We start from the raw sequence: 16,368 nt of genomic DNA on the forward strand, positions 1-16,368 counted from the left end.
AATAAAGGACGCTATTCAGAAGAAAATTACAACAGGTAAAATCAAAAAGGTCATGTGAAAACAGAATGCTAAAGGTATGCGACTTAATTTCAAAGCATGAAGACCATTTCAAACAAATCTCTAAATCAGCAAACTTAGTTTTAATCTTATGACCTCTGCTGAGAAATAAGATTATCAGGGTGGAGTAAAATAAAATGGTTGCCATGTTACATAATTTAAAGATTCAAGTCATACTTGTTAGTAAATAGCACCTGTGGAGTTCATACTAGTAATACAAATTACAAGATTTCTTTAAGGCTTTATCCAAATACCCCTATTAAATGCTGAGCATTAACAGTGACCCATCTGTAAGAGCCAAACTCCTCCCAGGTGGCTCTAGGTCCTCTCCTGATCTGGTCTGAGCTACCTCTGCAGCCTCACCTCCCACCAATCCCTGCATATCATTTCACTCCCTAAACTTAAATGTTCACATTCCCCTTAATATTACTTGCCCCATTTTACGACTTCTTGTCTAGGCATTTGCGGTTCCCTCAGCCCAACCCGCCCTCCACTCTTCTGAGCTGCAAATATGCCCTACTCCCAGAAGGTCTTCCTGATCGCCCCAAAACCCTCCCACAAAGTGGCCCCCAGGCACTATTCATTCTATTACAAAGAACTGCCATTATTTTTAAATGTCCACTTCCCCAACCAGCTGTGAGTCCTAAAAGGCGGGCCCATATCTTATTTAACTGGTTCCCAGCCCCTAGCAGATGCTTTGCATTTACTGACACTCAATATAAGGACATTGAAAAAAAGGAAGTTAAGTGGTTAACGATGAGAAACAATTCAAACTTTCCTATAAAAGAGTATATAAATTTAAGACAGTGGTCTCAACCAGGGCAATTTTGCCCCTAGGTGACATTTGGCAAAGTCTTCAGATATTTTTGGTTGTCACAAGATGGGGGAGGGGACTTGGGGGTGCTACTACATCTAGTGGGTAGAAGCCAGGGATGCTGCTCAATATCCTACAGTGCAAAGGACAGCCCCCAACAACCAAGAATTATCCAGTCACAAATACCAATAATTCCATGGTTAAAAAACTCAGTTGTCAACTGACTTATTCATGTGTGATGATTCCTTATCATACCTCAGCAATAACCAGAATAAATTCCAATTTTGTGGTTTCAGCTGAAACTTCTGTAGCCATCGATGTGTATGCACCAACACTCAAAATGATCTTTATATAATCGTAACGCTTAACAACATTAAACCAAGAGTACTGGAAAGCAGTCCATATCTCTGAAAACTAATCTACAACTACTAGAAGCTACTCTTAAGTCAGTAAACACTTTATTTATAAACTATAAAGCAAACCACAGGTGAACTAATTTTCAGCTGTGGAATTATGCGACGGAAACACAATCTGAGGCATGAGGTAATCAGTCAGGTCTGACAAGAGAAAAAATCTCTAAGTAGTGGAAGTAAATCACGCTCAGGTGTCTTTAATGTTGAACACAGGAACTGATGACCAGAGTAAAGGGCATGCCCTCGCTACTGCCAATATCAGCGCTTATCAAGATTTCAAAAAACTCTGACAAAACATTGCAAAAAATCATCAAATGTCAATACAGGGTGGAAGATACAGAAGTTAACTACTTCTCCCCCTGATATATGACCAAGTTCCACATGACTTGAACATTTCCCAAAGCTATGCAGGAGCAAGGACACTCCCTTTCTACACAGTGGATGACTCAACTCTCTTTGGTACATTCCTTGACTGCATGCTACAAGTTCACTAACTCCTCTTGCCCTTGGAACTAGTTATCCTACTCTCTCAGTAACCAACTAATGGGTTTGGCACCAACTTTTCAGTCATTTACATTTTGTTGCACCCCATCCGTCTCAAAAGGAAATTAAGGGGAAAAAAAAAAGCTAACCAAAAAATTGAGTAACAGTGACTCCTATAGAAAAGATTTTGTTATTCTAGGAACTGATTCCTAAACAAAACACCTACAGCTTTCCAGTGCTCTAATCTTTGTATCTTCAGGCTTTTCCAGATTTGACATAGAGAGAGCACTGGCAGAAAGTAAAGGAGTGTACCGTTGGATTAAGCTGACAACGGATCTATACTTGCATGGCTCAAACAAAAAGGCACCGGGCTGGGAGGGGAAAACGCATTTTTAAATGGGGGGGTGTGTGGGGTAGGAGAGTTGCCAACAGTGAGTAATAGCTTCCTTCGCAGCTGACTTTAGCCAGTTAAGTGTCGGTACAGCGACTGGGCCAACGTTAGGCCGGGTTTCACCACATTACCCTGCAGTGCTGCCCAGATGAGAATCCGCGTGAGGCAGGTGCGTGTCGGGTAAAGTTGCGGGGCACGCCGGGCGGGGCGCTGGGGGAAGAGCCGAGCTAGCCTCCCGAGGTCTCCCACCCGGCGTGCTCCAGCCCGGCGGGCGGCTGGCCGGCCGGACCCGGGGGCACTAACTCTCCATTTTCACTGCCATTCCAGAATCTGGAAGGAACGCGCCGGCGCCACACCCTCCCGCCCGGCAGCCCGCTCGCACTGACAGCCCGCGCGGGTGCGGGGCCCGGGCCTGTGAGCCGGGGGCCGCGGAGTACCCGGCCTGCTGCCCTGCCGCCGCCCCGCCCGCCCCCTGCCCCCCCGAGGCCCGCCCCCAGAGCAGACGACCGAGGCCTAATCGCCGCCTGGGCTGCGGGGCCTAAAGGAAGGGGCCGGCGCTGAAGAGGGGGCGGCCACGCCGCCGCCGCCTCTGCTACTCAGCGAGGCGGCGGCTTCCGCGGCCCCGGGCTCCGGCTCTCCCGCTCACGTGCTCCTGAAAGACGGTTTCACTCTCTTACCCTCTGCAAAATCCTCCTTAACATGGTTTAAACACCACCCGGCGCCGCCCCGGTGACTCTCCAAACCTTCTGCGGGGCCACTCAGTACTCGGGGGTACGCGGGAGGGAGGGACTGAGCCAGGAAAGGACTGGGAGGAGGTCGGGGCGAGGCTGTAGCGGCGGCCGCTCGGGCTGCCCCGACTTCCCCACAGGCGGCGAGAGGGAGCGCGCGCGAGCGAGCAAAGAGGTAGCCAGCGAGCGCCCGCCCGCCCGCCTGCCGGGCCGCCCCCGTAACTGACAGCTGGGCGGACCCGCCCGCCACCGCCCCGCCCTCCCGGCCTGTCCATCCGCGGGAGGCGGGGCTGGAAGGGGCCTGGCCCGCCCCTGCGGCCAATCGGAAGCGGCGGCGGCGTGGGCGGTTGCGTGACGGACAGGCGGCAGGACGCTGGCGCTGGCGCCGCCGCTCCTTCCGGCGGGCCGAGGGACAACGCGGGCGCCGAGCGCACGCCTGCGCTCTGTCAGAGGACGCGCCCGCGCGCAGACAGCGTACTCTCTAGGGGAACCTGGAGGGGGTCCCTGACCGCGACGCAAGAAGGGGTCTCTGGGCGGGTACCTGCGACGGCACCTCAGATTACTCTGTAAAATATGTCACTGTGACCCCGGCCTTGGCCATTCCTGAACTGGATCCTCATTTCTGCTGGAAGCGCTTGGAAGCAAAGGAGAGAATCGCAGACACGATTAACTGGTCTGGTGGGCTTTTTTTCTCCCCTGGTCCAACCCCTGGCGCCTTTCCGTACTCCCTTCCTGCTTCTAATATCAGCCAAAGGGAAAGTAAAGAATCGGAAGAAAGGGTAGGAAGAAACTGGAATTTGAGTTGGTAAGAGAAGTTTGCGGTTGTCATCTTTGGACTATAGCAACAATAATGGACTGATGTCGCTAACATGTTGCACCATCTAAAGCCCACGCTTGGCCCATTCTCCTAGGGAATTTTAAATCCTCTTCTGACAATAGATGTATGAAGTGAATCTACCTTAATGCGTCTGTTTCATAGATTAAGAAAAAATAATGAGGTCACAGATAAACAGTGTGCCAAAACAAGGACGTGGACTTGGAAGTGGACTTGGACCTGACTTCCAGGCACGATGTTATTATTTAAACTCAAAAATCACAGCTGCGGAATCCTACCATTCTGCCAGTATTCACGAGCTAAGAGGTTCAACTTTACCCTGAGCGGGGGAAAGAGAAGCCTTTAATAATGTTTAAGTAGGAAAGGAGAGGAGGAGAATAATGCAACTAACCTTGCTGGGGGTGGGAGGGGAGGGTGGGGATCTGAAGTCTATCAAGCAATGAATGGAGCGCTTATCAGAAAATCCCCACAGATCTTCTGAAAAAAATGCAGCAAATCTTATTTTCAAAGTACTTAATGTAAAAGTGTTTTGTAAAATGTAAATAAAGCATTATATGATGTAATATGTTGTTTCCATCCAAAACATGTCTGTTTTTTAATGTGTGTCATGTCTGTAGTGCAGCAAAACAGTCGTGCCTACAACTCATACATTATTAATCACTATTGATGATAGTGCACTTAAGTACTTCCAGGCAAACATAGCAAAGCACACACTTTTCCACCTTTCCAGACAGAGGTACTTTATTTTCAGACAGTATGGGAAATATTTTCACTGAAGCAGAGTAATAAAACTGTGACATAATAAATATATTGAATAGATTTGGTCTCTGCCCCTGAGTGATAGGGTGATAAGAGCATCTTTTGGTGTAATGTTTGATCTACTGAGTGGTTGGGTGTCCCTAGATAGCTTTAGGGTGGGGGCTGAGTCATGATTAGAAGGTTGGAATTTTCTGGCCCACCTACTGGAGCCAAGAGGAACTTCAAGACTTAATCCCCATTGGCCAGTGATAGAATCAATCATGTCTATGTAATGGAACCTCCATAAAAACCCTAAATAACGAGGTTTGGGGAGCTTCCATATTGAGGAACATCAAGATGCTGGGAGGAGGAAGTGTCTGGAGAGAACAGGCAAGCTTTGCACCCCTACCCCCATACCTTGCCCTATGCATCTCCTCCATTTGGCTGTTCCTGAGTTGTAGCCTTTGTAATAAACCGGTAATAGTAAGTAAAGTATTTCTGTGAGCCAGTATAGCAAATTATCAAAGCTGGGGAGAGTATTGTGGGAACACCCAATTTATAGCCAGTTGGCCCAAAGTACAGGTGACAACCTGGAAGTTTCAACTGGTATCTGAAGTAGGGGGCATTCTTGGTGGGACTGAGCCTTTAGTCTGTGGGGTCTGTGCTAACTCTGGGTTGTTAGTGCCAGAACTGAATTAAATTGTAGGACTCACTGTTGGTGTGCAGGGAATTGGAGAATTGCTTGGTATGGAAAAAAACTCCACACATTTGGTGTCATAAGTCTTGTAAGTAGAGAAAGGAAGCAGTTTTTTCCCTTTAAAGTGACATTTGTTTTTATTTTTCAAAAATTAGTTTAAAGCTGCTTATTAATGTCACATGCTAAGGCCTTCTCCACTGGAATTCTCCAGTGGAATCTTTTGACTAATATAATAGACTCTCATCTACTGATTAGCTAGATGGGTTATTCAAAAATCTGTGCGCTCCCCTACAGCTTATGATAACTCCATCATTGGAATAATATACTAGGGAACTGAAAACTCCAAGAAAATAAGCAGTGGATGAGAAATAATCATGTAAGAATATCCTTCACTAATGTAGCAGCTTCCCACACAAAACATTCCTATTTACCCATCTGGCTCCTAGTTCCTATCCATTTAACTCTTTTACATCAACATTCCATCAATTCTTTGACTCCATCATGACCTCCAGTCCATTGGCTCTTCTTAACATTCTTGCTATCGGCCATTTCCCTAGCATCCTCATTTCCGTCAAAACCCAGCTTAAAGCTATGATCCAACTTTATAGCACCGCCACCCTTTGCAAATATGCTTAACTTCAGCTCTCTCTTCCTCTGTTGTTTTTGTCTAGCAGAACCCGAACTTGACTACCCAGCTCCTCTGTGCTGTACAGGAGCTGCTGAATATCACTAGAGATACATGTATACAGCTGGAGCTGCTGGGCTCATTTTACATTAACAGCCACAGATCTCAGACACTCACCACAGTCCAGCAACAATCCTGTTATACTTTCCTCCTGTCTTCTTTTAGATCCCCAAAGTGGCTTTCACACCTATAGTACTTTCACTGTCTTACCTTGCATTTTCTTCCTAACCCACTCCAGTCAAGTCTCCTTCTCATCTACTCCAATGAGACTGCTCATATTAAGATTACTAACGATGTACATGTTGCCTAATCCAGTAATGACTTTATGATTTTTTTTTACTTTATTTGAGTCTTGTTCACACTGAGAACAAGAGACCACTCTCTCCTTGAATTATTTTATTCTCTTGACTTCCTTGACAGTATACTTTCTGGTTTTTCTCCTCAATGACCATTCCTTCTAAAACTTGTTTGAAAACTTCTCTACCGCATATCTTAATGTTAGAGAGCCCCCCACTCTGTTCTAGGCCCCTCCTTTCGTCTATGGCACATGGCCTAGAAGTGATCTCAACCAGTCTCCTGGCTGTAAATTTCACTTGTTTGCCCAAGTCTGTATCTCCAGTGCTGAACCTCCCCAGGTTTCCAGACTTGTATGACAAACCATCTACTTCATATTTCTTCTTGGATGTCTAATGAGCATCTCAAACTTAATATGACCCAAACAAAACTGTTTCATTTTTATTTTCAGAATTGCTTCTTCACCAGTTATCCTGTCTCAGTATGTCCTACCCCCAGCTACTAAGTTGTATCAAACCAGAAATCTTGACGTTATCTTTGGTTTCTCTCTTTATCTCATCACATTCCCTCCCTCCATCCAATCCATCAGAAAATCCTGACATGTCTACCTCCAAAACATACCCCAAATTTGCCACTTCTTTCCATTATCACCTCAGCCCACAGCACCTTCATCTCCTGTCCAGACTATTGGAATAGTTTCCTGGTTGGTCTCTCTGCTTTTACTTTGGCTTCCCTATAACCCATTCACTACAGGGCAGCCAGAAACAACTTTTAAAAATGCAAATTAAAGAATGTCACTGCCTTTCTTGATTGTAGCTCCCCATCACAATCACAATAAAATCCAAATACCTTATCCTGGCTCACACAACCTGTCGATCTGGCCCTGCCTGCTTCTCTGCCTTCCACTTATAAACACTTAGCTTACTATGCCCCAGCCTCCTTGAACTTTTTTTTTTTTTTTTAAATTTATATTTGGATGCGTTGGGTCTTCGCTGCTGTGCATGGGCTTTCTCTGATTGTGGTCTTCGTTGCGGTGCGCAGGTTCTCATTGCGGTAGCTTCTCTTGTTGTGGAGCGTGGGTTCTACGCACGCGGGCTTCGGTAGTTGTGGCACATGGGCTCAGTAGTTGTGACTCATGGGCTCTAGAGTGCAGGCTCAGTAGTTGTGGCGCACGGGCTTAGTTGCTCTGCAGCGTGTGGGATCTTCCAGGACCAGGGCTCGAACCCGCATCCCCTGCATTGGCAGGCAGATTCTCAACCACTGTGCCACCAGGGAAGTCCCTCCTTGAACTTTTATTCCTCAGCTGCACAAAGCTTACTCCTGCCTTTGCACCAAACAGTTCCTATTTAGGAAATGCCTTTCCCTGAGATCTTGTGATTAATTTCTTGGCATTCATAACTGCACTTTAAAAGTCATCTCCTCAGAGATAGCTTCAGGGATCACCTCATCTAAAGTGCTAAAGCGGTCTCCAGTCTATCACATTACCCATTCTAATTCTCTGCATAGCAGAGAAAACTATCATTTCTGACTTTTCTTTTTTCTCTATTCACGTCCCTCCCAACAAGAATATAAGGGTCTTGTCTCTTGTTCACTGGTGTGTCCCCAATAATTAAAACAATGCTCAACACATGGTTAGCAATAAATATTTATTGATGAATGAATGAAGAAAGGAAGGAAGGTACTATGGCTTAAATGTTTGTGCCCACCTAAAATTCATTTGTTGAAATCCTAACCCCCAAAGATGACAGTATTAGTAGGTGGTGCCTTTGGGAGGTGATTAGGTCATGAGGGTGGAGCCCTCAAGAATGGGATTAGTGTTCTTATAAAAGAAACCATAAAGAACTCTCTAGTCCTTCTATGTGAGGATACAAGGGGTCTGTGACCCAGACGAGGCCCTTCACCCAACCATGCTAGCACCCTGGTCTTAGACTTCCAGCCTCCAGGACTGTGAGCAATAAATTTCTGCCACCCAGTCTGTGGAATTTTGTTACAGCAGCCTGAACTAAGACAGAAGGGTGTATAATCATTCCTATAACAGTTGCCCTACAGAGTTCCTCAAACTAAGATCTTCCTACTTGTGAAGATATAGTCCATATCTAACAATCTTGAGAGTGATCCAACATCTTTTGATCCTACTCAGCAGTCTTTTTTCTTTTGATATAATATATATGTGTGTATGTTTCTTTTTTTTTTTTTTGCGGTATGCGGGCCTCTCACTGTTGTGGCCTCTCCCGTTGTGGAGCACAGGCTCCGGACGCGCAGGCCCAGCAGCCATGGCTCCCGGGCCCAGCCGCTCCGTGGCATGTGGGATCTTCCCGGACCGGGGCACGAACCCGTGTCCCCTGCATCGGCAGGCGGACTCCCAACCACTGCGCCACCAGGGAAGCCCTGTTTCTTGACTCTTCAAAATTTTCGCAATATTTATGAGAAACAACTTATTCTCCACCTTTTGTAAATTAGAAATTTTTCTCCTTCTTAATTTCATGTGTGACCACCAAATAATTCATTTCCAGTTAGAAGTAAATCTATGAAAAATCACAACACAACAAGCAAAGTGCAGCTGATGGCTCTGTATAGGTAAAGCAAAGATAGTTTAGGGGCTGTAAGGAATACACACAGGACTACTAACCAGCTATTTGGCAGCAATTAGTTTTCATTTTTCTCAACGGAATTGTTCACTTTTAACAAATTATGTTAACATCATTGAACCAACTAATTGAAGTCTAGTATCAATTTGTGCTTCTTTCAGCCCTTGAGGGAAGGATGAGGAGGGAGGCAAAGACGAGAACTTCAAAGGAGTGGGGAGATCCATGAATTCTGCAGAAGTCCCTACTGATTTTCTCCAAGTTGACTTGAGTAACTCCAAGAAAAGTATCAAGTCTCCATTGAGTTTCTTTGGAAGCAGGTTTAAGGAAGATCCAAAATAATAATTATGTTTTAAGAGCTATTAAAAATCATATACATGTATATATATGTATATGAATACACACGCACACACACACACACACGCACACACACATATATATACATACATATATGGCCCTGGCTAAGCCTATTGCATTCAAACCACATGTTGAGTTGGTAGAATACAAAATAGTCCATGGAATCATGTAGAGGTGGCACAACAAAAATTCCCATCTAATGTAAGTTGGTGCAGCCACTATGAAAAACAGTACGGAGGCTCCTCAGAAAACTAAAAATAGAATTACCATATGATCCAACAATCCCACTCCTGGGCATATATCCAGACACAACTCCAATCCAGAAAGATACATGCACCCCTATGTTCATAGCAAGACTAGTCACAATAGCCAAGACATGGAAACAACCTAAATGTCCGTCGACAGATGAATGGATAAAGAAGATGTGGTACATATATACGATGGAATACTACTCAGCCATAAAAAAGAATGAAATAATGCCATTTGCAGCAATATGGATGCAACTAGAGATTATCAAACTAAATGAAGTAAATCAGAAAGAGACAAATACCAGGACTCCCTGGAAGTCCAGTGGTTCCACTGCAGGGGCACAGGTTGGATCCCTGGTCGCAGAACTAAGATCACACATGCTGTGTGGCATGGCAAAAAAAAAAAAAGAAAGAGAAATACCATATGATATCACTTATATGTGGAATCTAAAATATGACACAAATGAACCTATCTACAAAACAGAAACAGACTCATGGAAATAGAGAACAGACTTGTGGTTGTCAAGGGGGAGGGGGTTGTGGGAGGGATGGAGTGGGAGATTGGGGTTAGCAGATGTAAGCTGTTATATATGGAATGGATAAACAACAAGGTCCTACTGTTTTACTGTATAGCACAGAGAACTATATTCAGTATCCTATGATAAACCATAATGGAAAATAATATAAAAAAAGAATATATATATAAGAGAGTCACTTTGCTGTACAGCTGAAATTAACACAACATTGTAAATCAACTATACTTCAATTTAAAAAAAGTTTTTAAAAGAAAGAAAGAAAGGAAGGAAGAAAGAAAAGGGGGAAAAATTCCCATCTATGATAAGAGGGTGAAATCTTGAGTGCCAACCTGACTCCTCCAGTCATACACAGAAAGTTCATGGTTGGGACTTTCTGACCTGAAAGACTCCTCATTCTGCTTGGGTTTTCCAAAACCACACATTTGGGGAACTAGGAAAACAGTGGAGAGCTAGGTTAACTCATCTTTTTGATCTTGTGAAGATTCTTTATTTTGCCTATTTGAAAAAAAAATCAGTAGTAAATCAAAATGAAATTGATGTTAAATCAAATCCAAATCATCATTCCTATCAGTCTTCTAACTGAGATCAACCTGTGGACCCCCTACCTGAACAGCTAACTAACATGGACTACTACAAAAGGTGGTGGTGTAGGCGAATTGTAGAAATGGAACTAACACCAGAAGTTCTGTTCTCACGTGTTTCTAAAGAGTGTTTGTGAAGTCAGGTGAAGTGATTTAATGAGTTGGGTAGAGAGATGTCATCTGAGCGTTGGTCAGGGCTAGCATTTCCTTGGATTTGCTCAGCCCAGTGTTTTTCTAAGTATGTTCCTCCAAGCCCTAAGTGGTCCCTCAGAGGCCACCTCAGTAGATGGGGAGAAGCAAGCAATTGAGGCCCTTACATTATTCACCCTTGCATCAGCTGATGTAGCTTCACTTTTACCTGTTTTACATAATGGGTTCTGAGTGAGATTTGTTTCCAAAAAAAAGTAAAGTATCACTCTGGGGCCCAAAAGCAAAAGTATAATTGAAAATATTTTAGAGGAGGGGACAACTGAAATAGGTATGGTCAAAAGTTAAGAAAACCAGTAAGAAACGGTGAGGCACACCTAGGTTAGCAGCAGCAGGAGTTACCATATATCTAGTTGGACCAGTGCCCGAAGGGGCAAGAAGAGAGAACAGTTAACCAGAATCCAGAGAGAGCTATGAGAGAGAGCTGCAGGACAGAAGCTGTGACCTTCAGTAGGGAGTATTTAGAAAACACTTAGATGTGAAAGAGAGGATACCAAGGGACTATATGTCCTGTCTTCATTCCCTTCCCAACTTCTGGATTTCCTGCTTGTGCTTTCCACTGGCCCAACTCAATGAGGAGTGAAAAATCAAGGGAGCTTGTGGATGTAGTAAGTCCCCTACATACGAACCTTCAAGTTGCGAACTTTCAAAGATGCAAATGTGCGTTCACCTGTCCAATCACATAAGTTAGTTCATGTGTCTGGAGTATATTGTCACATGCATGCATCCTCTATAAGTGGTTGTGCTTTTGTGTATTTTACTGTACAGTACTGTATAGAGTACAGTAGTACAGTATCTTTATTTCAAGCCCAGGATGTCCGGAAGCAAGCATAAAAGCAGCGGTGATGTAGCTGGTACTGCTAAGAAGCACCAGCTGTTGTACTGTACTACTGTACGTTTCAAGGTATTGTACTGTAAGATTAAAAATGTTTTCTTTATTTTTTGTGCTTGTTTGTTTTTTATGTATTATTTGTGTGAAAAGTATTATAAACCTATTACAGTACATTACTGTATAGCTGATTTTGTTAGCTGGGTACCTAAGCTAACTTTGCTGGTCTTACAAACAAGCTGGACTTACAAACGCGCTCTTGGAATGAAACTCGTTTGTATATAGGGGACTTACTGTAGTGAGTGGATCAGTTTCAGCCTCAAGAGGCAGAGCAGTTAAGACCTTGTGTTAAATAGGAGTCAAGCTATCCTCCCTTTGGAGAAATGTTGGAAAATAAACTAGATTCTGTATGTTCATATATACTAGATCTAAGCTATGAAGAGCAAAGAGCCTGCCCAGTGCTAGACATGTCATATCTGCTGTCTATAGCTCTATGTTAAATATCATAGGTGAGTTTGCTGAGGATCAGAAGTTTGGAATTTATCCATGCCTACAAAGCTGATTCTTTCCATATACTCCATTGAAGGGAAATACAAAAATAATGGTCAGCATTTTAAAACTCTTTTCCACTACAAAGTTCTGGAAATGGATAGTGGAGAATAGTTCCACAACAATGTGAATCTACTTAATGCCACTGAAGGATACACTTAAAAGTGATTAATATGATAAATTTTATGTTATGTATATTTTACCACAATTTTTTTAAAAAAGGAGATAGAGATTGAACACAGAGGAGGAAGTGGAAGACATGACAGTAGAAGCGAGAAGTTGGAATGATGCAGGGAAGAGGTCCTGAGCTAAGGAATGCAGGCAGCCTCCAGGAGCTAGAAACATTCTCCCCTTGAGTCTCCAGAAGGAACCAGCCATTGAAGATACCTTGACTTAAGCTCAGTGAAACTGATTGCAGCCTTCTGACCTCCAGAACTGTAAGGTAACAAATTTGTGTTTTTTGTTTGTTTGTCTGTTTGTTTAGGATGCAACATGTGGCATGCGGATCTTAGTTCCCCAACCAGGGATCGAACACATGGCCCCTGCAGTGGAAGCTCGGAGTGCTAACCACTGGACTGCCAGGGAAGTCCCAAATTTGTGTTGCTTTTTTTAAAAGAATTTTTTTTTCAATGAGCAATATAGCATTGAATTCAGAGTTTATTGATTGTGACAGTGTGTAGTCAATATCTGTAAATGAGTTTTGAAAGATAGGAAGGAAGGAAGGGAGGAAGGGATGGAAGGAGGGAGGGAGAAAGGAAAATGTAAATTTCAGACCAGTCGTTTGTAGTAAACTTACTGGGTAAACCTTCCAAAACATGTAAATGTAGCCTCTTTTTCCCCTGACGGTGGTGATTTTTAAAACATATCTGCAAATTTTTTGACACTCCTCCCACCGACAGGCAGAGTTTAATTTGCCTTCCTTTGAAGGTAGGCTGGACTTAGCGATTTGCTTCAAATGAATAGTCACTGTGTGACTTCTGAGGCTAGCATAAAGCTATTTAACAAATACAAGTGGAATGCTTTATTATGTGATTGTTAGCTCAGTATGCCTTCCAAGAAGTTGCCTACTTTGGAAAATCATGTCATGAACTTAAACTTTAAGCTCCCAGTCATGTACTAGAACTACTCAACTTTGAAAGGACATTGCCAGAATGTATACAGAAGAGTGACTGGTATTATTAGTTGCTGATCTTAGTAATTTGGCTAAACAAGGTGGATTGCACCAAGGTTTACAGCTACAGGACCATTATTATCCACCTCCCATACTCTTTCATTGGGTTACCAGACACTCTTAGGGTTTCTACTACATGTTATTTATTTGCTGTTGATTCTAAAATCTGCAGTCTGGCTCTTTCGTCTACATATGAAACCCAAATGTTTAACAGCCTACTGAACAAATTCACTTCGATATCTCCCAGAATCCTCAAGCTCAATTCAAAATGTCTGAACTCTAAACTGACTCATCATGGGCCTCTTCTGCCCTTCACTCACTTCCCTATGACCTCCTGGGGTCCTATACCACTGCTGGCACCACCATATGCCCAAGCTAGAAATCTGCCATCTTTGTCCATTCTCTTTTTATTTCTGCCCATATTTAATTAATCACCCAGACCTGTAAATTCTGTCTCACATTGCTGCAATTTTCAAGTTACTCCTTTCTGACCTAGAAGTAACTCATGTCTGATCTTGGTCTTGCATCCATCTAATTCATTTTCTACCCTGCAGCCAGAGTGACCTTACTAAAGCACAAAACCGATCTTCATTACACCCCTGCTTAAAATTCCTCACTCATCCCCATCATTTTGAGGACAAAAACCCAAACTCCTTACTGTGATTTGCAAGACCTTCCATGCTTTTGCTCCGGCTACCCCTTCCCGCTTATCACATGACATTATTTTCTTTGCACTGTATGCTTCAGGCATGCTGAACTACTGCAGTTTTCAGGCTCATCACAGTCTCTCCCTGACTTCTAGACCATGACATATACTATTCCACTGCCTGGAATGTTCCCTATGTTCACCCTCCTTTTGTCTGTCCAGTTCCTACTCATCCCAAACTCTTACCCCACCCCAAACTAAGCTACATGGCCTATATGTACCTCCATTTTGTACTCAACCCTATTAAGGGTGAGAAGGGAACATCACAGACTCAAAACACTCTAGGCTACATGAAAAGCCTGTCCCTGAGGTCCATCATTCAACTACCTCCTCTTGTTCTGAATACAGACCCTTCAAATTTTCAATTATAATTGGCTTCCCAGGTAGTTTTGTCTTTAAAGAGTAAATGCACTTATCCTGTTGAGGCAAGCAGAACAGTCCACACGACTGTTTTACTGTCCATTGTAAATTAATAAAATGACATTTCAGTCTCTGTATGCTTGAATAAAATGAGTTTGCCAAGAGAAGATTTTACTTTTAATGTGCTGACAGAAATTCAAGTTTTGAGCCTGCAAAGCAAAGATTCAGAGCTTGTACCACAGTGATTTTACCAATGTAAATAAACTTCCTGAGGTCTCTTGACAGCTAGCCAGCTGGCCTCCCTAGGCAGCATAATTAGAATGATGAGTGGTATACAATTTGGACCCACTGCACTTCCATCTCCCCTTATGACTTGACAGAAACACAGTGACAGAAGATTCCAGAGGCCATTGAAATTCAAACAGTATGTTGCTTAAGCCCATAGACCACTTAGAATAGTCTGAAAATCTAAAGCAGAGTATTGTGGTCAGGGCTCAAATACATGGTCCATTGTAAAATACTAATCTGAAAGTGTCTTGCCACCACAGGTAGCATGAGTGAGGAATGGGAGATGATAAAGTACATTACTTAATATAATTATTATTAATAGTTAAATTATTATTGTGTAAAAAATATTCTAGGTGGAAGAGACTCTCTTTCTCTCTCCTCTCTCTCCCTCTCTCCTCTATATTTATCTGTATTAAAAAAATGTTTTCTTTGCTAAGGGAGGAAAAAAATCTAACTAATAACTCAGGGCAATCATCTCATTCACGTTATCACTTGTAAATGATATTACAATAGTATACTTGATGTCAGCATTGCAAGATTACATAAAAAATAACACATGGTACACTTTTTTTTTTTTTTTGCCGTATGCTGGCCTCTCACTGTTGTGGCCTCCTCTCCTGTTGCGGAGCACAGGCTCTGGACGCGCAGGCTCAGCGGCCATGGCTCACGGGCCCAGCCGCTCCGCGGCATGTGGGATCTTTCCAGACCGGGGCACGAACCCATGTCCCCTGCATCGGCAGGCGGACTCTCAACCACTGCACCACCAGGGAAGCCCATGGTACACTTTTTAAAAGTGATTTAGGAACCATGCTTGTTACAGGTTAGTTGGCTAAAAATAGGATCCAAAAATATATTTTACTTGACAGATTTTGGTTAATATATAAAATGGATACTTAGTTGACAAACAAGCAAACAAATTAATCTGGGAAGAAAATTAAAGAACAATCTTTGGAAAATACAGTCTCCTTCTTCTCCCTTTTACCTTGTAGGGAAAGAAAATCTTTTCCTCCTCTACCCTCTTAGCTCAAGTACCTGGGGAGATACAAATTAAACTAACAAAAGACAGATTAACAGGAGAAAAGGCATACAAGTTTTATTAATATTTACATGTGCATGATAACTTCACAAAAAAAAGAAGTGAAAAATCCAAAGAAGTGGTTAGACTCAGGGGCTTATATATCATTTTAACAAATGGTGATACACTGTAGAGAAGTAACTAGACAAAGGAAAGGGAGTTTGGGCTTCTAGGGCAGATAAATTGTGGGAAAGTGACAAGAAAATATATGGGTAGAAGGAATGGAGGATAAGTGTTATTTTAGTAAGTTTTGTTTATGCAGACTCATCTCAGTGCCAGTTCTCCATCTCCAATGTTATAAGTTAATTAAACAGTAGGCAATACCTTAGCAGCCTACATAAGCAAACCAAAACCTAAGCCTGAAATGCCTCAAGGCTAAGAAATCAAAACCTAAGGACAACCTGTCACAAACAGCCCACTAGGCTTTCTCAACTAATGCAACTGCTTAAGCTATAGCTAATCAAATAATTTCCTTGATTTGCTTCTGCCTCTTCTCTCTAGAAAGTCTTTCCCCTGGCTCCTGTTTGTGGAGTGTTTCTAACTACTTCCAACTGGGTATTGCCCAATTCAAATCAATTTTTGCTCAAATAAACCTTATCATTTTTAACATACCTCAGTTTATCTTTGAACAAGCGATAAGGATAGCTCTCTTCTTCCTCGTACAGCAGAGGGGATAAATGTATGCCCTGCTTTTGGGCAGAAAGAAAGAGGGTAGGTAACTCTGTTTAAAAAAATAAAGAA

At 43.0% G+C, this 16,368-nt stretch overlaps 1 protein-coding gene and 1 long non-coding RNA gene across 3 annotated transcripts in view; one reads left to right on the top strand and one right to left on the bottom strand.

Annotated features, from left to right (window-relative positions):
• The window catches only part of EEA1 (early endosome antigen 1), a 133,970-nt gene extending 130,897 nt beyond the window's left edge, over positions 1–3,073 (bottom strand). For both annotated transcript variants that reach the window (XM_067697527.1, XM_067697526.1), the window contains exon 1: positions 2,836–3,073. In XM_067697527.1, coding sequence (XP_067553628.1) covers positions 2,836–2,859 — 24 coding nt within the window. In that variant the 5' untranslated portion in view covers positions 2,860–3,073. The remainder of the gene's footprint in view (positions 1–2,835) is intronic.
• LOC137202266 (uncharacterized) lies at positions 1,937–4,286 on the top strand. The gene is made up of 3 exons (XR_010932521.1): positions 1,937–2,130; positions 2,210–2,327; positions 2,486–4,286. It is a non-coding gene; the product is annotated as an uncharacterized lncRNA (long non-coding RNA).
• The last annotated feature ends 12,082 nt before the right edge of the window (positions 4,287–16,368 follow it).

This window comes from Pseudorca crassidens, chromosome 11 (genome assembly GCF_039906515.1).
Source record: "Pseudorca crassidens isolate mPseCra1 chromosome 11, mPseCra1.hap1, whole genome shotgun sequence".
In the NCBI taxonomy this organism is placed as follows: domain Eukaryota; kingdom Metazoa; phylum Chordata; class Mammalia; order Artiodactyla; family Delphinidae; genus Pseudorca; species Pseudorca crassidens.